General features: G+C 36.8%; 3 protein-coding genes across 4 annotated transcripts; 2 read left to right on the top strand and 1 right to left on the bottom strand.

Moving 5' to 3' along the window:
• Positions 1 to 699: 699 nt before the first annotated feature.
• LOC111604965 lies at positions 700 to 1,379 on the top strand. Its single transcript, XM_023323244.2, has 2 exons — positions 700 to 758; positions 829 to 1,379. The coding sequence occupies exons 1-2, from the start codon at positions 756 to 758 to the stop codon at positions 1,342 to 1,344; spliced, it is 519 nt and encodes a 172-aa protein (XP_023179012.1). The 5' UTR covers positions 700 to 755; the 3' UTR covers positions 1,345 to 1,379.
• A 1,177-nt stretch (positions 1,380 to 2,556) lies between these two features.
• Positions 2,557 to 3,086, bottom strand: LOC111604966 (antennal-specific protein OS-C). The gene is made up of 2 exons (XM_023323245.2): positions 3,000 to 3,086; positions 2,557 to 2,943 (listed from the first exon to the last, which is right to left on the bottom strand). The coding sequence occupies exons 1-2, from the start codon at positions 3,084 to 3,086 to the stop codon at positions 2,593 to 2,595; spliced, it is 438 nt and encodes a 145-aa protein (XP_023179013.1). The 3' UTR covers positions 2,557 to 2,592.
• Positions 3,087 to 4,829: 1,743 nt separating this feature from the next.
• Positions 4,830 to 7,986, top strand: LOC111604960. 2 transcript variants are annotated; one of them, XM_023323240.2, is made up of 4 exons: positions 4,830 to 4,976; positions 5,817 to 5,998; positions 6,072 to 7,342; positions 7,604 to 7,986. In XM_023323240.2, exons 2-4 carry the CDS (start codon positions 5,831 to 5,833, stop codon positions 7,842 to 7,844), a joined length of 1,680 nt encoding a protein of 559 aa, XP_023179008.2. In that variant the 5' UTR covers positions 4,830 to 4,976; positions 5,817 to 5,830; the 3' UTR covers positions 7,845 to 7,986. The 2 variants fall into 2 exon arrangements, with proteins under 2 accessions (XP_023179008.2, XP_023179007.2); XM_023323239.2 differs by having other exon boundaries at positions 5,814 to 5,998.
• The last annotated feature ends 15,006 nt before the right edge of the window (positions 7,987 to 22,992 follow it).

Genomic DNA, 22,992 nt, shown 5'->3' with positions numbered 1-22,992 from the left:
CTGTCAGTTGGTTAGCTGCAAAGATCTTATTGCACATCAGCCAGACCCCAGCCCACACAAAAGGCGCCAGAGAACGAAATAGAAATAGCATAGGATAGGATAGGATGCTAGCCAAACTGATCCGTTGGAGTGCATGATGTCTATCAATTAAGATTCCTCGATTGATGTAATACTTGCCAAATGCTTATACAGAACATTATACAGTCAATTTCGCAACTCTTATTATTAATTTATTAACTTCATAGTTTTATAAATATAATATGATATGATACAGAAGCAGAGTTTTAGTCTTAGCTGAAATCCCAATTCTATATCCTTATATTCAGTTTATATAATTTGAGTAACGATCCAAAGGCAGTCGTATCATGATCCTCTTGTTATTATTCTGATATCTTAACAAGTGTCAAATAACCCAAATGGTCGCGCCATCTATTGTTAGAAAGCAAAAGCTCACCATACATTCAGTGCAGTTAGAGCAATTCATAGTGCTGCATACTTTTGGGCACTATCTTTCAAAGTAAAAAAATATGTTAAGCATTTGAAGTTCTCAAACAAATTGAGTGCAATGTAAATGTAACAGAAAGGTGCATAAGTACATTTTTGAATCAAAGAGACACAATTTTTTTTGAGCACTTGAACTAATTAGCACGACGAAAAACCTTAAAATTGCATCGGATATGGTTAAGTAAAGCTTTATAACCATATTTTGCAGTCTTTACAATTGCTATACATAACACTGTCGACCGTTAAGGAAGATGGTAAGATATATAATTTATAGGCGTAATTTAGGACAATTAATAGAATCCATTTATTGCTTATAATTGGCAGAGAGTCGAAATCATTGTGGTGTTGTGCCTGTTATTGTGCCATGCTCAGGGCAACCAAGACACGGCCAAAGCCAAGACTGGGCGTAGTAACCTGACTACAACGGTAAAGATGGCAAAACTGAGATCCGCATTGGTGGAAAAAAGAGCCCTAACAATTAAAATGAAAGCTTTATTACCAACAAAGTCCAATGAGACCGCGACAAAGAGGCATGTTAAAGTGAAACTAGCTCAAGACAATACAGCCTGTGATAAGCCGGCTTTCTCGAACTGCGAACTTATTTTCAAGTGGAACTTCTTGTATCTGAAAGTCATCGCATCAATTGGGAAGGCAATAAGCAAGCTCTTAACCAAGTATCCCAGTGTCGTCGCAAAGGTGCCCGATGTCTACGTCTTGATAGTTGCCCATCTGTTTTGCGAGAATAACCTGCCGGCAGTCATTGAGCTCATGATAACTTTTCTTGGGGTCGATTCCAAGAATTGCAAAGAAATACAGGGCTTTCATGCCATTTCCATGTAGACAACGGGATTCAATCCACATTTCAATTTTAATAATTCTATGGCTTAAATGTTCATTTATTAATAAATAATAGAAAAAAACGTTCCCTCTTCAAATTGGCACAGGTCTGAAAACCTTCAATTTATATCCCTTTTTCATTTAAAAGCATTTTTGTATGATTTACTTATGTGAAATAGCTGAAAAATTATAAGAAAACTATCTACTATAAATAAAAGGAAATAAGTTGAGGGTTGTAATATGCTTGAAAGTTGGTACAAAAACCTTTCATTAAACAAATTTGGTTTTGAATTTGTAACCTCTAATCCTCGGAAAAAGAATTCTATATTGATTTATTGCGATAAATGTCAAAACGCAAGTCAAGTCCAAGGTTTTCAACGTAAAAATGATATGACAAGTTGAAACCACTTCAGCCAACGCAAATGTTATTATACTTGGTATATGCTGACTGCCTCGGGTACCACTTAAACTAAAGGAAAAACCTTTCAGCGCCATCTATCGTAAAAACATAAAAGCTTGTCATGCGCTAAGCAATATCGGCGGAGTTTACTGTAGATAGGGCAACTATAACAGTTCTTACTGCAGCATACTTTTGGACATATTCATTAAAACTAAAAACTACACAAAAAGAACTACCATTTTATTAAAATATCTATAAAACTGTTGGATATCTTCTTTAAGAAAATAAATAATTTATGATTAAAACCAGTTTTTTAAATGCCTACCAAAAATATCCAAGTTTTTTTGAACACTTAAAACATCTAAAGGGAAAATATCTACAAAAATGACATTAGGAAAAGTTTGTTGATGATACATAACATATGCAAATAGACTCAAGAGAGCGTAACATAATAATAGAGATTATCTAGGTAAATTCTATTAATAGAATCAAATTACAATTGATTGCTGTTCAAAGATCTAAGCAAACTGGATCTGGCTAAGCGTGAGGTCGACAGTCTGAACCAGGCAACAACCACAAAACAAGGCTCAAATGAGAGCCCGAAGAAAGTAGTTGCCTCACAAGCTTTGGCCACACAAACCATTTTCCAAGACGCAAGGACTATCGCACTATAATTCAAAAATACTAACGTAAACGGTACAAGAGAACTTCTTTGTCTTCACGGTAAGGTAGAAGACCAACGAAAAGCAAGCCAAAGTTTTAACCAAATTTTGCAAAAATGATTTAATGTATGAAACTGGAGTTGAACCACGGACATTTCTTTCGTTTGAAACTGGTTTCTCGTTGAAGAATTAATCAACTTGTGGCTGCAGCTCCAGCGAATCTGGTTCGAGAGGGCGCTTGAGGTTCGTCAAGAACTGCAGGTCCCGAACTGTTCGCTCTCCAGTCGCATCGTTGACGGGCAGCAGAGCCTCTAGGATAATGGGCACAATCTGCTCGCCCACCGATTGAAAGAGTTGGGCTATCTTGATGATCGTTGCGGGATCGGGCAAACCTGGTATGCCAGCACGATCGCTGGCTTCGCGCCGACGTCGTCGTCGGCGACCCTCGTTGGAATCCTCAACGGTCTCCTCCGAGGAGGAATCATCGTCCTCGTTCTCGCCATTGTTCGCACCGTCGTTATTATTTTCTGGCGTGGCTCCCTGAGATTCAAAAAGGTTTGTCTGTAGTTATTAAGCGAAGATTGCTCAGTATTTACCTTTGGCCTCGCCTCGCAGCTAATGCACATCTGCAGCAGCAAAAGAAATGCTGCGCACAGCAACTGACGTCCCACATGAATTGCCATTGAACTTGCGATTGATGCGAGCTGTCAACCACATTTATATAGCCTGCAGTCGAGGCTTTGTTTTTAAATGGACTTCACTTAGAATGGGCTTTGCATGTCACAAAATGCCAGCAAATTGATCAATTTGCGTAGTTCTAATTCGAACTGCAACCATGTAGCTACACGTTAAGTCAAAGTCTTTGACCATGCCAAAAGGTCAAAGAGTTCGAACTTGAAAGTGTCTTCGTTGAAACTCTATTCACTTTTCTGCTGCTCGTTTTTGGGCATGGAATGCGCCAACGAGTGCAAATAATTTATTTTTTTGTGCACAGACCTACCCAGAATGCGAACAAGAGATGAGCGCATGTTTATTGAAAGAGCGCTTGTCGAATAGTGAATACCCTAACTGACCAATGTTTAATACGCATTTTTCTATAAATAAGAATTTTCAATTCATTTCTATGGTAGTTAATAAAATACAAGTTTGGCTAAGAGATAAAAAGACAAATATATATATATATATATATATATATATATATATATATGCATACATATAAAATTATATATCATATGATTAAAAAAAATAATGAAACAACAAATATAAACAAATGTTAACTCTATATGTATGTATTTGTGTATTTCGTATTTATTTATATAAACATTTTAAATTAATACTCAAAGTTGAATGCCTTTGCTAAATCATAAAACGTACTGGCAGAGTATACAAAGTTAGCGGGCAAACGGGCGAGCAGCATTGGCGATTCGAACACATTCTCAGGTAAGCTGCGATGCAGCTCCATTCGGGGACCAGGTAGTTTGTGGACGGCAACTGCCGCAGGCACATAAATTGTAATTTAAACGTGCGTTCGGCGTTGGATGTGGGGATATTATTATTAAATCAAATGCGGCTGCTGCAACAGCAGCAGCACCAGCTGCAGCAGCAAAAAATCCAACAGCAACAACATTGCGACAACTCAGTTAATTGGAATCGAGAGTTGTTTGAGCATCCATCGCAATCGCTGTTTCAGTTTTGATTCAGATTCGCATGCGGATGGTTAATAAAGTCGGAAAAAGTGAAAAAAAATTATTTAAGAAATAAATCAAAATCAATTAAAAAACAGTTATATTAACAAGCAAATTCTTGCTGCATTCCTTAATCGAAAACTTATAATTTATGAAATTTTATTTATTTGATGAAAACTTAAAAATATAACATTTTTTCTATTGTCTTTAAGCAGTTTTTGTGCACATACATTATATGTATTTATAGATCAATAAATAATATATTAAATATAAATTATTATACTATTAGTAAGATAAAATGAATTTGTTTTCGCGCCTTAAACATTTGGGAACTGCTAACAAGGTGAGTTACGTGGCAAAATATAAAAATCGTGTTATGCTACCATATCTTTTTAAATTGTGCGCGCAATTTTTTGGCGTTGCCACCTTGTGCATCGCATAATGGTCTGTGGCCTTTACAGACTTGCTCCGCGTATGACAGAAACTCCTCCAACTAACAGCATATATTTATTTACTCATTTATTTTTAACAAAATTTTATTTCCAGAGCTCGGTGACGTTACCCGTGACTGTAGCTGGTAAGTAGTCAAAAAATGAGTTTTTCATTGAACTGTATGTTTTAGTACTGTTATATATAATAGTTACATGACTTAACATCACAACAACAATATTATGCTCACATTTTTTAACATTGCATTCAGCGTTAATGTAATATTTGTGCTGTTATGTTAAATAACATTTTTAAGAGACCATACTCATAGCAACTTTTCTTTGCAATCAACTCGCACAGTTGTCGCACAAAATCAGGAAGCATCAGCCGAATCTACGGAAATATACAAAGTAATTGGAGAAGAAAGATTGCCAGCACATAGCAAGAACATTCAACAAGGTATGTATGAAACCTGAAGCTACTGTTTAAAGCTAACCGACACGCCCATCGGCTGATGTAACAAAAATTGCAGATTTCATCATTTAAAACGAAAAGTAATTGTGCGTGTGACTGTGTAACTGTCTATGCTTGTCTGTTTGAGGATCTTATCAAAAATGCGTTGAGATAAAGAAAATGTATTTCCTCCGCGTATTGATTTTCCGTTCAAGAATAGGGGAAAGCACAGCTCAATTCATTAAAGCGTAAAGCGAGTGACGTCAGCAACGCGTTCATAGAATTTATTGAGTGTAATTAAACACAATTGAAAACGTGAAGATGTAACGAAGTAAATAGCATTTTATTTATAGAACAATTGTGAAAATAGTAAAAGAAATTCATTACCGTCTGTACAAAATAACCCTAACCTCGAATGTGTAGAAATGCTTGCGTCTATCATAGAAGCAGTGATGCGATCTTTTGAGAGCTTATTCTAGAGGAGGTAAAAGGCTAAGTAAAAACCAGAAAACACACAGTAAGGAAATTTTCGTAACATAGTTTAAGACAGTTGAAAATACACGCTGGCATCTTTTTCCGAATGCAAAAAATAAAAAGAAAAGTAGTTCAAGAGTGAAAAAAAAAACTAAAAAAATGGTAAGACAATAAAAAGCATAAAAGCTGCTTAACATAGTATGAACAAGCCATAAATAAAAAGCCAGACTGGCATCTCAGCTCAGCTCTGTTACTGTTAAGGGAAAAAACACGCGACACGCTCGCATACACACGCACACACACATATACGCATATACAAACTGAATTGATGTTAATTGATAGATGCTTTCCGTTATTTGCTTCAATCAGCAGCTTTGTCAGTCGAGATGGTAAAGGAAGAGAATTTTGTGGCTGATGGCGCCGATGAGGAAATGTTAGGCTCCGGCACACCCGACGAGAAGCTTACGGAGCGACGTGACGAGGTCAAATTCATAAAGGGCGATCATCAGAATGGCGATGCAAAGATTGACATAGGCAATCTTAATGGCAAGGAGGTACGTGTGAGAGAATGATAGAAGAGATTGCCACAGAATCTAAATAGCTCTCATGTCTTTTCTTTTTTGATAGGCTTTTACTGGCATGAGCAAGGAGGAGTTGCTGAAGTACGCCAATGATCCGTTCTGGGTGCGTTTGCGTTGGATATTCTTTGTGGGCTTTTGGGTCATCTGGGTGAGCATGCTGGTGGGCGCCATAATGATCATAATTGGTGCACCCAAGTGTGCTGCCCCAGAGCCACTGCCCTGGTACAAGCGTGGACTGCACGCCAAGTTTGGCAGCGTGGCTGATGTCAAGCCTGAGGATTTGCAAGCCGCACAAAAATTGTTTGCTTCGGGTGCGATTTACGAGCTGCCCGCTGCGCACACCTACGACGTAAAGAAAGCAGATGTGGAGGCACAGATCAAGCAAGTCGTAGATTTATACAAATCCAGCGATGTGAAGGTCGTGCTCGATCTCACACCCAACTATGTCAGCAACAGCTCTCAGCTGTTCGTCGATGCGCTGGCCGATGCGGATCGCAGGTCTGCATTTGTTTGGGTGGATGCTGGCAGTGAACTGCCCAACAACTGGAAGAAGGTGGGCGGCAACACCAGCGCCTGGAAGAAGCAGGACAACAGCTATGTATTGTCACAGTTCCAAGAGGGCAACTACGATCTGAAGATGAACTCGACGCTGGTGCGAAAGGAGTTTGGAGATGTGCTACGGCATCTACTAGGAATGGGTGTGCATGGCTTCCGCTTAAAGAACACCAAGTTTTATCTGGTCAACGATAATCTGGCCGATGAGGAGATCTCGCACACGACCAAGGAACTGAATATGGTGGACTATGGCTTTTACAGCCATACACAGACAACATTCCAGAACGGCTTGGGCGATGTGCTCTACGACTATTTAGCCATGGTGAAGAACGTCTCGGCCAATGCGTTCCTCTCAGTGGCCGAGGATATTATTCGCCCTGAAGCGTACGTGCTGAGCCAAGCGGGCGGCGCTTTAGGCATCGATCTGCCCATGTATGGAGAATTCGTGCGTACACTCAGTTCGTCGAAGACAAACAAGAAACTGCAACAGCAGCTACAGCAAACACTCATGGACACGGCCAACAACAGTTGGTTGCAGTGGAACTTCGCCGATGTCTACGTGGACACCACTTCGCATCCCTCTGCATTGGCTCTCTTCATGTCTCTGCTGCCGGGCGTGCCCGTCGTGCCTGTGGACTCCATTGAGTATGTGAATGTCAGTGATCACACCTACAGTCAAATCCAACAGATGCGTCTCTCGCCCTCGTACATGCACGGCGAACTTAACATCTTCGAGGCCAACCAGCTAATTGCTTACTCCAGGTAAGTCAACGTTAAACTGATGAATTAATTCATTAACCTAACAAAACTTGTCTGCAACTCTTCATGCTTACCCACAAAGGCAAAGGTATATTCGTAACCTATATATCATATGCAAACTTATTTCTTATTTTAAAGACCTCTTAATCAATGCGTTAATCAGTGCATATCATATTATAATTGATAAATTCTTAAAGTAGTTTCAATTCGTCTCATGTTTGGCCCCCTATCAAAACTCTTCTCTAATCTGTTGCTCTTTTACAGAATCAAGTCTGGCAGTCCCGGCTACTTTGTCATCTTTAATCCAACCGATTCGCCGCAGCTGAGCAACTTTACTGTCGATCACAAGCTGCCCGAGAAGATGACCGTCTCCTATTTCAGCGAGAACTTCAACAATGGCAATGCCACAAAGATATTGCCCTCGAGCAAGGTCGATCTCAATGAGCTACAGGTCGCACCTCATTCGACCATTGTTTTCACCTATGTGCCGGTCAAGAGCGAATAGAAAATCTCAGGAAAATAACCGCACAATAATTATTCGTGGTACGGTGGATGCTCGCTAAAGCAAATAACTTGTTCGTTAAACGCAGAATATCTCGTTGCAAGAATTTCTAAACCAATTCATAATAAAACTTGTTAATTTATTTAGGAATATTTCAAAATATCCTAATTGATTCAGATTTTAAAAATAATTTCATATTTTTTTAAACAAAGAAAAATTTAAATTTTACTTGTAATTTCTAAATTATTTTAAATCCTATTTAAATTTTTGTTTGCGATTAGAAAACCCATGTTATTCTTTGGCTATGCTTTCACTGTACCTCTATTTATAATGCTTTAACAATATATATACACAGAAAAAAAAACGTTTGACAATAGAAAAAAATGTATTGAGCCTAAAGGTTCAAATAGAGAAAAATACTCGTTACAGAAACAATATAAATTATATAGCGTTGTTAGCCGTTTGCTTAAAAAATGAAAGAAAAAATATATAAAATATTTACCTGCTGCATTTCAAGATAATTAGTTTGATTTCTCTGGGAAGTATGTCAAATGGGCCTTTCAGAATTTTTAATACTAATTGCATATGCTTCCACTATGGGGGCAGCATTTTGAATAGTTTAATTATAGGGAGAGTTCCCGACGAATACACCAAAATGGGTCATACAAATTGTTTAATAAATGGTAATAGACTTACACGTGAAAAAAACCAAGTAGCTCAAGTGATAAACTCGTTTTATCTTCCCGCGCGTTGATCGCCAGCTATAGATTCGACTGATCTGCAACAGTTGATGTTTTTCAAATATATGCAACATTAACTATAGTTAACACTCATTCAATTGCCAAAAATGCACAGATGTGCAACAAGATTTTGATGCAGTTGCATTTACCTAATTTGTTGTTTTATCAGTTTTTATGCAGTCCCACACACGACACGACCAAAGTTTGTAAGCTTTTGTTTTATCATATATGCACTTCTTTCGTTCGACAAGGTGCACAGTCAGCAATGTTTCTTTTTATGCTGGCATCATTTTATTTTCCAACTAGAATAAGTTTAGCCAACTTCGAATGCATTTGCAAAACACATATAGTCCTAAATTAGACTGATATGTTATTAACAGCATGTTATGATATTATACAGTCTATCGATAAGTCCGAAACATGATAGCTTAGCACAGACACAGACCATGATTGGAAAATACTGAGTCTTTGAACAGTAGACACAAACCACTTGTACTAAAATCAACTGTTATCACGCTGTTATTAGGTAATTCATCGATAAGTGTACCAACGATAGCTTAGCACAGACAAAATCCACATGGAAAATTTGAATAACGCGCGTAACCAAACGTAAAAATATGTATTTTTAAATTCCGCTTCCTTTGCTGAAAACTTTTAACCACACGAAAGAAACTGCTACGCATTTGGCATACGTGAATGCAAATATGTGGGTATGGTAGGAGCGGGAGACAACTTCTGAGTTTCAAATAGTTGCCCAAAAAACTAGCAAAACAAAAGGCGAACGCGCAACCACAGACAAATAATCAAAATCGACAAAGCGAAATGAGGCAAAAACAAAGCGTCCAAAATGTTTTTAGTTTAGCTCAACGCAATGGCAGCCTGGGGATCTGCTCGGCCACAGGGCCAGAAAGGATATGCGCACGTGCTAATGTGATTAGATACACACACGCACTCACATATATACAACACACCCACACGCACACAAATAACATACTTGGTTTCGCTTTGGCTAAGTTGTTAGAAGCAACCGCAACATGAAGTGCAGTTGATTGCGGCAAACCAGCCACAGCAACATCAACAACAACTATAACAAGTAAAAAGCTGAACGTCGAGTGGCCTCGACTGTGCAATACTCTAGTTGCTAAGGTAGACAAATATAGATTTATATATTTTATATGCATATCCAAAATTGACTCAGATATATGTTTGGTATTTGGCTGTCTCAAGCAGATTTGTCAAAAAACTAATATGCCCTACTCCTATTTGTTTCACTACGTATAACTAGGAGAACTTTAACATTTGTATCTGTGGGATGCGAGATGTTAGCTAAGAGATGCAAACTATTGTTGCGCAGGTCATCATCATTATCAACATGCTTATCATTGTCATCAGGCGGATGATGATGATGATGATGATCATCATCATCATCATCATCATCATCAGCATCACTGGCAATGCCAAACTTTCGGCCGAGGCCGCAGCTGGCTTCATAAGTATCTGTAAGATACAGATACAGCACTTGCACTTGCAATTATTTTGTCGCAACAACTTTTCCATCAAACGCAGACGTTGAAACAAAGCCCTGGACGCTGCGTCCAGCCAGGCCGAACTAATTTAATTGCAACATGCAACATCCTCCACTCAACTCTACGCGTAGGAACAACCCCTTTTAAAGAACTTAACCTATTAGCTGACGGAAAAGGGGAATCTAACTCTTTTCAGCACTGCGTGTCTATCAAGCACGTGAGAGCAAGTGTGATCCTAGGGTCACCAAAATAGTCTTATGTAAAAACTGATTGAAAAAAAAAAACAAAAGAGCGTATTCCATAAGAAATTTGCAGTGCTACAGGCTGCAGGAATATTTGAAAAATCGCGTATCGACAACGAAATCAATTATCTTAAAGATTGCCAGCATTTTTATGACACTATATAATATTTTAGTAACAATAAGTATATTTTTATACAGTTACTCAAATTCGATATTTATCGATTTTCAATATTAGTTTTTTGACTATATATAAGGGATCAAAGGTGCTAGATCTAACTAATTTGGGATGAAAAATCTCTTGTAATATAACTGCTTTTAAACATATCTCTACTCTCATACAGTCTCTCTCTCTGTCTTTCTCTATTACTATAGCCGTCTCTCTCTCTCTCTCTCTCTCTGCCTCTCACCTACTATTTATTACCCAAATAATAAATTCTTTAAAAAGGCGACATTGTGGCCTGCAAGTGTTATAAAAAATTGCCGAAATCCATATGCCACACATGCAACACAAGCTCGCCAGCAACAACAACAACAATTTGCTTCACAGCTAATTTGTATTGATTTTTCAGCTCGTGCACATTTTGGTTTTTCCCGTTTTGTCATTGTTGTGTTTGTTGTTTGTTTGTTTTGAATTTTCCCATGCATAAATTTTGCATATTAATTGGAGCGACTGTTCGACACGCCACGCCCCTACTTCTTTGCCTGCCTTGCCCATTGCGTCTCTCCCTCTCTCTCTCTCTTTCCTATTAGTTGGCCTAAAAAAGTCATCAGGCTTTGATTAACATTTTGTCCACACGCTCACAAATGAGGTCCCAAAATGTGTTCTGTCCTCTAAATGAGTTGCATCTAATTGCGTGACAAAACAAGACAACAACAACAACAACAACAACAATCTCTGCTTGCTGTCCAATGTTCACAAACTGTGCCAATTTGTTTTAAAATGCATCAACCTGGCGCTCAATCAGTCCCCAACCACATTTTCTGCCTCTGGCCGCATCGGGCCCGCCTTCTGATCCTTTTTGCATGGCATCAACTGCATCCTCCTTCGTTCGTCCTGCTTCATGCGTAGCGCCTGTTCTGGACTGTTTTTCAATTTGCATGCAAGCGTCAATTACTCGTCCAAGCCATTCCAAACCCAACTCTAATACAGTGAAGCACAGTGAAAATTGGCATTGACGAACAGCTGGCTTGCCAGAACTCAGCAGAACTAAACTAAGTTTATTTTTCTTTCAGTTCTCAAGGACCAAAGACTACAGTAAACAAAAAAACCAAAAAGTAACTTAAAAAAATATTTTGTTAAGTTTCCAATTATATTCTTATATATTATAATACACTTTAAAATTACTCAAATACTAGAGAAAATGTGTTGATTTTACCAAGTTAAGTGAGTCTATTGGTTACTTTCAATATGCGTCCGCCTTTCTTGCTTCTGTCTATCCTTTCTTGCCCCAGTGATGTTTTAGTATTCTTTTCTTCTATCCGTCCGTCTGCCTGACTTTCTTACCTTTGCTTAGGTCCTTAGGTCTGCGTGTCCTTGCCCTTACATTGCCATTTTATACATAGAATATTCTTGAGTTCAAATCTCTCTTAATCAGAGAATTCTCAATGTTTTTCTTTATAGCATATTGTGACAACTCAACTCTGGCTTTTCGCTCTAACGTGTCTTCACTGCAGTTAAGCCTTGACTCTCTCTGTGTAACCTGTTTCTGCTATATCACACCTTCTCTGACGCCCTCTTCCACACCCTTTACCCTTCACCCTTTAGTTGTTTAAAAGGGTTTGTCCTTTGCCATCTTTTATATGCAGATTGACTTTGCATCCTTTTTAATATTTTTCGTTTTTTTTTTTTGTGTAATTTTTTGTTGTTGTTCGGATCGTGCGCTTTAAATTACTCAACTACGCCTTTTGATGGTATTTGACTGTCCGAATCTGTTCTTTTTACTTTGTTTTCTGGCACCCAATTTGTCATTAAACCCAATTTGTTGGGCTCTGCAAATTCGACAATTTGCAAAGGCAACAAAATTTGCCAACAAATCAGAAATCGTAAGTGATGCGTTCAATATTTAAAGATACCCTAGCGCAGCCAATGAAGTGTTATTTCTCACTTGCCCGCAAAGTCCACTGCAATTAGGGAGTTGCTGTTAATCAAATTTAATGTGCAGACCATTAGGTGCAAATGATCCCAAATAACCAACTGCAAGAGAAAAGCCCGAAAAGGTCCATACGAAATTTGATAATTATATGACAATTATATATATGAATGGCTGCTTTACTAATAGAAGTTTCATAAGACTCGATAATAATAAGAGCCAATAAGAACCTTGTAGCAGGACGCAATTCCACAAATTAAGATATTGTTTTTTCAAAGGAAATTCAAGAATCTTGTATATATAAATTTATGATAAGGTTTAGATCAGAATGAGACTGATTTGTCAAAACTTCGGGCTTTGGATACTAAGTTGACTAAATAAGTTACAATGGACGCCTCCATATAACATTGATATAGCTAGAGATTCATTTATTTACAGGTAGATTAGAGATATAAAGATATATATACATATATTTTTTATTTATTTATAGTGCCTAAAATGAAAGCCACTCAAGCCACTCTCCCAATGGATGTATCAGATATTAATACTAAGTAAACACTGCATATCTGTCCCTTATTTCAATAGAGATTATATGCTTCACTGTCAACAGACGGACGTCTCTTTTTTATCTCTTAAAAGCAACATTTTAATAAAACTAACTGAAAAAAAAAATTAAATATACGAAAACCTTGTATATTAAAAATATATTTTTTAAAGATTCTTTGTATATTTATTCTAATATATTGATCATATATAGGTCTGACCTTAAATAGATATATAGAAAAGATATAGAGCCACTGTCAACACACAGTTTGCTCAAGCTGATCATGATAAAAGCAATTCCTTTAAGGACTTTACTAACAAAATATTGTGCCTATATCAGCTATATGATGCGGTATTACGATTCATCTAACATGCACTTAGGAACTGGCAGCACCTAAATAGGTCGATACATTGAGGTTTTATCTGCTTGGTTTAAGGACTATGACATTTGTTTATAGGAAACTAGACAGATATAGTCTTATCAACTTAGGTACTGCAACAGACCAAGAGTATATATGCTTTAACAATTGCAAAAGACGTACACTTCTTCTAGTCCCACAATCACACTGACAGGAGATTTCATTTCTGTTAAGACTTCTAACTAACATAACAGAAATTAATCGTTAACTAATTAACGTTAACTAATAATACATAATATCGAATTAAATTCCCAAGCTGATCTCAATTTAAGTGTCAACTTTACACGCCAAAGCAGTTATCAATCGAGCCACTAGTTAACTATTCAGACAATTGTCAATAGAATTGTGCGCAAGTAGTCGACCAGGTAATACTCCGTAAAAAGTCGAGTTGTAGGAGTACGCAATACTTTTGTTTTTTTTTTGTTAATTATTAATTTGTATGTGCAATCTGGACATTACAAGTATATTTACATTTATATTATATTTTTTGTATGATTAAAGGAGGAAAGACGGTGCTGTCATCGACCAGATTGATAACAAGGGTATTGGTGTGTCTGTCTAGTCGCTCCATGTGGGCTTTGGTTAATCTGGAAATCTCTTGATGAACCCAATAGACTCCGAGCTCTTTGTGGATTTTGTATAATGTTAATTTAAGTCCTATTGGGCCATAGGTAGCTTCAGGCACAGCCTGAGGCTAGCTCAGAGATGTTTCTTTAGCTCTTCACTAAGTTGCTAACCTGGTACACAATACGGTAAGCCCGTTATCAATTTTGTATACAGGGTATACGAAAGGCAGGCGCACGAACCGGGGTCAACGTCAACGTCAGCTTCATTCTCTTTCGCCCTGCCCAGCGATCCATTTGTCGCCGTGGTCGGCTTCTGCGGTTGGCAACTCAAATTACTTTTGCAGGGTATTCAAAGGGACAAGGAAGTTGAATCAGAGGGGGTGGTGCGATGGCTGTTGTTTCTGTGGGGGCAATGTTGTCTACGTCGTGCAGCGTTGAGGTGACAATCGAGACAGCTAAACGTCAATTTGTATAAATGTTTGCAATTGCCAACGTTTCGCTTTCTGCGGCGAAGTTGATAAAAATAAACACGGAGAGCGTCAGAGAGAGAGAGAGAGAGAGAGAGAGGTGGCAACAGAGAGTAGCAGGGCTGGGATAGATAATTACTAAGAGCCATCTGCAGTTGCAAGAGCAATGTAAGAGAAGCTGACAGAATTTGCAAATCACAAATAAATATTTTACCGGCCAGTTTTAGTTTTGTTTATTGCTGTTACCCTCACGTTCGTGGCGTTCGTGGAGTGCTAAAAATTAACAAAACGAAACGAGTTTTGTCAGATACACTTTGTACTGTTCCGCCATGCTCTTCGGTAATTGATTAACAAGGTGTAAGGGGGGTGCCCAATGCACAGAAGAAGGTCTCGCAGCCGTTAAAAATGCTTATGCTCCCCAAAAGAAGTTTTTCACACTCTGCTATTGACAATGGTAAGAACATGATTAATAAATGCATTACATGCAGTTAAGTTATTTATATTTCTGTCGATCTTTACGTATGTTAATATAAACATACAGCTGTTTCGATGAATATTATTCCTAAAATAAGCAGAAAACAGTTTAATTTATTCATAATCGCCCTGAGCTCCATGACATCCATAATCAATTTATTCTCAATTTATGTAAACAAATAAAATCAATATTTTAGTATAATGCATTCATATCTCAAAGCTACTGAAAATGGAAATAAATTGTTTACTAAAGACGAAATAGTTTGTGATAGATGATACATATTTTTCTTTCTGAGAATATATATTTTTCAAATTTCTGTAAAAATTTAAAACTATACTAATCAAAATTATATTCTTTAAAAAATTATTTTCTTTTTAATTTAGAAAGATTTTCTTATTCAATTCTTTAGACGAATCTCAGTTTTCTTCATCATTATCATTTTAATATTTGAATTACGACAGACAATTCAATAACTCAAAAAATGTTTTAAATGCCTTGCACTTATTTAAACAATCATTTTACAACAGCAGACACGTTGCATGCATATTAATCTGCGACTTATAACACTGAAAGTGTCATAAGAAGCTGGGAGCAGGAACGAAGGAAGCTTTTAAAATGTGATTAGTGAGGATGGAATGAGCGCAATTCTTCACAGTCGCATCATCAGACAGCCTCGGGGCTTATGATCAACTGAGTCGACCCAAATTAAATGCGAATCGAAATGCACGAGAGACTCACTGATCGGACATAGAAGTCAACAAAGAGAGAGAGAGCGAGAGAACAAGCTGGTGAGCATGGGAGAGAGAGAGCGTAAAATCACGCAACAGACGTCAATGCACGGCAACAAAGTTGCTCCACTTAAATGCCTCAGAAAAAAAAAAAAGAGTGAGAGAGAGAGATTATATACAAAGATAAGAGACGCAGAGTGAGAGGAAACAATAACAGCCGGTAAGAGCAAATCTCAACGCGAGTGCATTTATATGTCGCCTCTCTCGAGCTCACAATCTTTCACTCTCTCTTTGCCTCTCTCATTACTATCTTAAGCTCTGTGGCTGCACTTTACACTCAACATTTGGGTCCATTGACTTGCAGTTGGCTTTCGCTTAATGCAGATTGTCGAAGATTGAACCTTAGAATCTAGCCAGCCCTAATTCTGCTCTTTAACTATTATTAATGAGTGAAGTCTCTAAGTTAATATTTTATAAATTATTATTATATTAGTATTATATAATTTATATTGGGCATATGAGTAAAGTTCCTACCCACTTAAGTGTAGAGCATACAAAATGCGTTTCGCCAGTTTTGTTTATTTTTTTCGCACTGCAACCGCATTGCAAATACAATAGCAAAAGCATTGCCGGGGGCTGGGAGTCGATGCGTCGGCCGTCGGTTGCTGGTCGAGAGAGACGTCAGTCGTGGTTTGTCGGATTCCAAGCAGAGCACATGTTCAGCCAGTCGCATGGTCGTGGCCGTTGGTCGTGCAAAATGTAGTGCCAACTGCGCTATAAGCTGAAAGCTAAAAAGTTAAACCTGTAAACAGTTGCTTCCACAACCAGTTTGATTGCAGCGATCGTCCTTAGCGGTCGCCGCTTCGTCTCCGTTTCGGTCCTCGTCTCGATCTTCGTCTGTTCGTTTTCGTGTTTGCATTCGTAAATGTTATTTTGTGATAGTTATGTGATAGTTATTTGTTTGACGTACACGAGACAAAGTCTGATCTCTACTTGAATGAATCATGCAAAGGCTTTTCCAATTCTTGTGCCATCAATAGAAAATATAATAATAAATGCATAAGGCAAAGATCAAATGTTTAAAAATGTTAACTAAATAGTTTACAAGTGTGATTCGGTAATTCGCAACATTCTGTAGCACGTTGCCGAACGTGATCTTCTGCCGAGACCTGTCACAGTCTCTCCAAGAGAGAGACTCTATCACTCACCCACTCTCTCCCTCTCCAGCTGTTGTGTTACTCTCTCTCTCTCTCTCTCTCTCTCACACACTCTCTGGCAGTTGATCTCTTTGGTTATGCAAGAAAAACGCGCGCCTCGAAGTATTTATGGCTGCTCTTCTTCCCCTCCATGGGTAAGTAAATATTGAGTTGTGCTTGGACTGTCATAAACCTTCGGCTCCCTTGCCACTGCAGTGGGCGTTAGTAATTGCCTATCATAAAAGCTTGTCAGCCATTCGGTTTATTTAAACAGAAGTCCAGCAATCCAGCTAGTATCCAAGGCAACTCCAGTGCGCTGGCCCTACACAGGGCAACTTTATTTACATATAAACTAAATGCCTAAATGCAGAGGAAAGAACTGCATATATTATGCTAAGGTCAGTTAACAATGGACAAGAAGTTCAACCAACAGAATTCTAATCTTACAGCTTACAAAAGTTGCATTTAGATAAGGCAAACTTGTAACAACTTCAACTGGAAGTTGCCCTAAAAAGAGAGCGCGACATTAAACAAAACATAGATCAAGATAGTCTATATAGTCTGCTTGACTATCAGATACTCTGAACTCTGGTCGATTATTCATTATAAGTGTTTCCTATAAGAACTTTAATACTCTTATGTAGGTCATATGATTGTAGAGATATCATAAAAAAATGGGTAAATATTTTCATAGGCATGTTTAAGTCTCAAGTTATTTGTCCTTATTTCCTAGCCTCAAGTACCAGGACCCATTTTCCTAGAACACAATTTCTTAGTTTTTCAGCATGTAAGCTTAAGTCTCTAGTCCGTAATCCTCAGTCTTATTTGGTTAGTCTCTCGTTCCCAGTCGTTAGATATAAGCTCTCTGGGTAAACCAAAGTTAATGTTCCCAGTAAGAATCTGTAGTCTTTATTCACAGCCATTAAACTCTTAACTCCTTACTTAATATTCATCTTTAGACACATTTCCATATCTGCTGTATACCCCATAGTAAGCTTTAACAGGGTATTACAACTACTTCAGTTTGGTTTTACAACAAACCTCCGCAGAACAAGCCTAACGCCTGTCAGTCACTGCTGCACTTAATGGCTAATATCTCTCTCTCTCTCTCTCTCTCTCTCAGAGTCAATATGCTTTTATGATTTATTTGCACATTTAAAATTAAAATGTAATCTTTATTCGATTCGATCAGAGCGCAGTGGCACAGATGAACTTGTTTGTTCAGCTGGCATTATATTTGCATAGTCCGCTAACTAGTTGTGGGATGGACATGCAGTTAAGCTAAACTCGAAGCAAGAAATCCCAGTCGAGCATGTCGCTGGGCATGTTTAGTTTTTCATGTACAATTTTTATAAATATTTTTTATGTTTGTTAGTGTGCCCAGGGCCCATCTGTTAGCAGATCACGAGCGTAGCCGCCCGCCCCATCTAGGTTTTTAGCTGTCGTTCGACACGTAATTAACTAAATAGAATTGTAACTTGTGACTCCCTCAGCACCCACTAAATACTAATTACGGAGCACTTCCTCACGCCCGAAAAGCCAGAGCAAATAGAAATTAGCAGCGACATGCGAGATAAGCGATCGTCTACCCAGTACGAATACGGAGCGACAGCATTTGGGCGGGGTCGGTCGGGCAGACCCAGGGGCACCGGCAGTGAATTGCACAAAAGAAGACTGCTCTATGTATATATATATAAATACATTCGTTATCGGCGATCTGTCGCATGCTCAATTACCTCGCTCTTAACTAAATAAAATGCCAGCTCTTTAGAAGCGATCGCTCTGCTGCTTCGCCATTTGTTTTATTTAAAGATTGAAATTATTTATACTGCAAGAACTTGCCGATCGACAGCTTATCAAACAAATAACTTTCCCGCACACATGCTCTTTTAGTCTCAATTTGCTTTGGGACTAACCCTCTATAATTTTTTACCATATTCTATAACATAACGATAAGCAATTGCCCCATTTGCGTTCCCAATGGGAATACATTATAAAAAGTATGATTAAATTGATTTACAACTGCAGTTTTACTTAAGTTTAGTAACAAATAGTACAGACAATACTCTTAGTAGAGACAGCTCTATATACGAATAGTTGCCCAGCTAATCTATAAAACTGCCTGATCTAATCCTACTTTCGGTATAAAATTAAAATCGAATTACTTTTAAAAATGTATATAAAACAAATAAATAGAAACTTGAAATTTAAAGCATATTAAAATTCAATTAAATTTTATTTAAGTATCAAAATTGAGATTATCCAATAAAAAACTCATACCTTAGAGTTTTTACTGTACTTAGAACATCAATGAAATTGCTTAGTATTTTGGTGTTGGTATTTAGAGGCCGGAGCTTTTCTTCTTTATCAAAATGATCAACACCCTGTCTCAGACTACAAGATATTACCATTGGCATTACCAAAGGCAACGATCATACGCCTCATAACACAAAGAAAAAACTGCAAGCAAATGTCAAAAAATAACATATTCCAAAATAAAGCGAAAAGGCAGAAAATCAACGCACAAAATAGAGGCAAAAGCCAAAATAATAACAATTAAAAAAGCCGGTAAGAAAAACTAAAAAAGAGAGATGCGTGATGCAACTGCAACCAAGCCGAACTCAAACAAGTTGCAAGTGACTAAAACAAATTTGAATCAAACTGCAACAGAGAACTGCGAACAAAAGCAAAACAACTACAAAGTGCAGCGCCGGCAAAAGCAGAACCAGCAACAGCACCAGCACCAGCAACAACAACAAAAGCAACAACAATGACAGTGTGACAACCAGCCAATGTGTGTGAGGCTGCCTATGTACAAGGGCGCGCCTGCATGTCTGCGTATGTGTTTGCCAGCTAGTGAGAGGGGCAAACCTGTTTGTGTGTGTTGGCGCGTGTCTGTGCATGCGTCCGTCTGTGTGTGCGTGTGTGTGTGTGTGTGCACAGCCCCCAAAAGCATTTCTCCAAATGCAGCGACGTCGACGTCAACGACAATCGCTCTCTGGGCTTTGGTGCTGTTTCGTCGTCCGTTGCATTCAGTCGTTGGTCGCAGTCGTGGCCCAAGCAAACACAGCCAAACATCACACACACAGACAAACTATTTCTCACACATACAAACGCGGAAATTCGCTGCCAGCTGCGCTCGACGATTTTTGAGTTCTTCGCATCCGCGTCTTGGGGCCCAATGTGAGTTGCCTTGCGCACGTCAAAGATTTCAGATCGAACAGCAGCAGCCGCAGCAGCAGCAGCAGCAACAGCCGCAGCCGCAGCCGCAGTAGTCGGAGCAGCAGCAGAAAAAGCTCAGCTCGCGCGTTACGCGAACCGTTACAAAGTGTAAAACCATAACGAAAGTGCATTGCCTAACACACAGATCGATCATATCACTCACTATTCACTTGTCTGAATTAATTTCTCCATTTTTTTCTTCTCTTATATCACGTATCGGTAATCGTTTATCGTTTATCGCTTATCGTTTACCGTGTTCGTAGTCGCCATCGTCGTTGCCGTGGCCGTTGTTGTTGTTGTCGTGCGCGTTTTGCCGGCGGCGATCGTGAGAAAAAGGTCTTAAGTGATTTTTTGTTTGTTCTGTGACAATATTAACTGCATAAATAGTGTTCGCAAATAAATTTATAACTAATAAACAAAGTAAATATAAAACAATACAAGTGTCAATGCTTCAAAATATATATAAATATAATACTGTATACATTTAGCCCAAATCAGTCAGTTAAAAGTTTGATAAATATTGCTAAAATATTCGTATTTATTCAACTCTAAATAAACATTACAGTACATAAATAATTACTATTAAACATTTTTCAATCTGCTTACTTTATATAAGGTAAAAATAACTATGTTTATCTATAAATTGTATTTATCAGTTAAAGTTTTTTAGAAAATGTAATAATATTCTAATTAAATATCTAAATATTCTCATAATTAAATTATAAATATAAATAAAAATCAAAAAAATAAATAGACCATTTTAATTTTTTTTTCAAGCAAAAGAAACACTGTAAGAATCCATTAAAAATTTGTAATCAAAGAAAACTTTTTCTAATTTTTTAGCAACTATTTCAATAGAATTTTGTTTTCAGTTCAGCCCTTCAGGGAACTTTTTTTTTTAAAGAAAATTCATAAACAACAAATTAGGTCCAATTACCAAGAAATTATGAGTTTTACTTCAAAACTTTTTACATTTTATAAATTTAATTTAAAAATTTTTTAAATTGAAACAAAGTTGAAATTTTATAAAAATAAACGTTTTCTTTATCTTTCAGTTAAATTCAAACCTAAAACTCAGCTTCATTCAGTCAGTAGAAAAATATCAGATATAAGTATATATGTATAATTATATACATATATACAGTTTATGCTTATATTCTATTTATGAATTGTATAAATTCTAACGCCTCTTTTGGATTGTTTCAAAGTTTATATAAGTAAATGTGAAGGCACTATTGAAATTCCTCTGGATGCTCAGCGATATTACAAAAAAATATTAAAAGATCTCATCAACAATAGTTTTATTGCTGCCCCGTTTATACTTATTGTAATTGATGGAGGACGTGGGTGTGCAGATTACCAATTGAACAACATTTTGGACCGATTTTGTATTTAGCCTTAATTGCCTATCCACATGCAATGACAGACTTCAGAAATTTCCCCTTTCAGCTAGAATGAAAAATGAAAAAAAAAAACAGATATTATAACAATAAAAATAAATGAAAAACCAAATGAAAATCTCTCACACAACAGCCGCTTAAAAGTGCGTGAAAAATGATTTGGCTAAATATTGCAAAAATTCGCTGTAGCATAATAAACAAAATGCAATTTGTTTAACAATGCGAGCGGAGCGTGTCGAACAGCGTCTATATAGCATACCCATAAGCAAAGGCTATATCAAATCCTATACGAAGCATTCTTATACTACAATTTGCCGGTACGCCTGGCTGACCGACTGACTGCCTCACTAACTGACTGACTGACTGGCTGACTGATCGAAGCAGCGCTTACATCAGCCCAAAACATTTTTTCTTATTAACAAAAATTTCTACTTGGAAATTTCGGTGTGCAGTCTCTATTGCATCTATTGTTGAGCAGTGGCCATGGCGCAAATGGCTTGGCTAAAATAAATTTGTTCAAAAACTACTTCTAGTTTGTAATTTAAAATATAAATGAAGTATAACACGATTAGAAAGAGCACAACCATATAATATTAGCAGTTTAACTGAATGAGTTATAAACAGGAAAATAGAAATAGTTTTTAGTTTACATTAGCCGCGTCTATTAGAATATATACACATATTTTTGCAGACAAAAATATATAAGGAATATATTGTATTAAAAACTGTGTATATCCAAGTATATTTAGCTATTATTTTAAATATAAATGAGTATTACTTAGTGGGTTAGATGCGATAGCTGCATTCATTCTTGTTTTTATATTCTGTTTAATCTTTATTGGCAAATGCTTGCCACGACAACAGTCAAAGCTCTGAGTTGATCTAGGCATGTTCTAATTTGGTAATTATATAAAATATATTATATAATATTCAAATATATTATCAGACAATATAAAACAATAATATATTATAAAACTACAAGTGTTGCAACTATACTTCTTCGACTTTTATGTAGTATTACTGAAATGTCTTCAAACATAAAACCTATTAAATCTAATATGTATTATTATATAATATATTATTATAATCTTTTATCTTATATATATTTATATAAAAATTAAGGTACTAACCATTTTTTGAATAAATTTAATTCATATTTTTTATATAAATAAAATAATCTTTTTGTAATTGTTGTAATTATTACATTTTCCATTTTTTTTTTCTTTGCAGGCAACAATTCTGAAATTTTCATCAAAATATATAAAAGTTTAACTAAATATTTCAAATAGTGGAAAACATATTTTTGGATTTAAAGGAAACTAAAAAATATTTAACAATATTTTAACAATTAAAAATAAATAAACATATAACTAGCTTAATCCACATTTAACTTAAAAGAAATATAATAAATACATAATCTATTCAATATTATTAAATAACATTTTTAAAACAGCTTCAGATCAATTTAAATAAATTTGTAAACGTATTAAAATCAATAACCACATAATTAATTAAACAAAAAAGCCCAACCATAATA

The sequence above is a fragment of the Drosophila hydei genome, unplaced genomic scaffold (genome assembly GCF_003285905.1).
Source record: "Drosophila hydei strain 15085-1641.00,03,60 unplaced genomic scaffold, DhydRS2 tig00000063-arrow-pilon, whole genome shotgun sequence".
Lineage (NCBI taxonomy): Eukaryota > Metazoa > Arthropoda > Insecta > Diptera > Drosophilidae > Drosophila > Drosophila hydei.
The sequence above is the reverse complement of the archived record's forward strand: the minus strand, read 5'-3'. Positions and strand labels throughout refer to the sequence as shown.

Excerpts from the sequence above, each read along its gene's own strand:
- LOC111604966 (XM_023323245.2), bottom strand. The coding sequence starts at position 3,086 with ATGGCAATTCATGTGGGACGTCAGTTGCTGTGCGCAGCATTTCTTTTG. Across the intron at positions 2,944-2,999 it reads GCTGCGAGGCGAGGCCAAAG|GGAGCCACGCCAGAAAATAA; the intron begins GTAAATACTGAG and ends TTTGAATCTCAG.
- LOC111604960 (XM_023323240.2), top strand. The coding sequence starts at position 5,831 with ATGGTAAAGGAAGAGAATTTTGTGGCTGATGGCGCCGATGAGGAAATG. Across the intron at positions 5,999-6,071 it reads GCAATCTTAATGGCAAGGAG|GCTTTTACTGGCATGAGCAA; the intron begins GTACGTGTGAGA and ends CTTTTTTGATAG. Across the intron at positions 7,343-7,603 it reads CAGCTAATTGCTTACTCCAG|AATCAAGTCTGGCAGTCCCG; the intron begins GTAAGTCAACGT and ends GCTCTTTTACAG.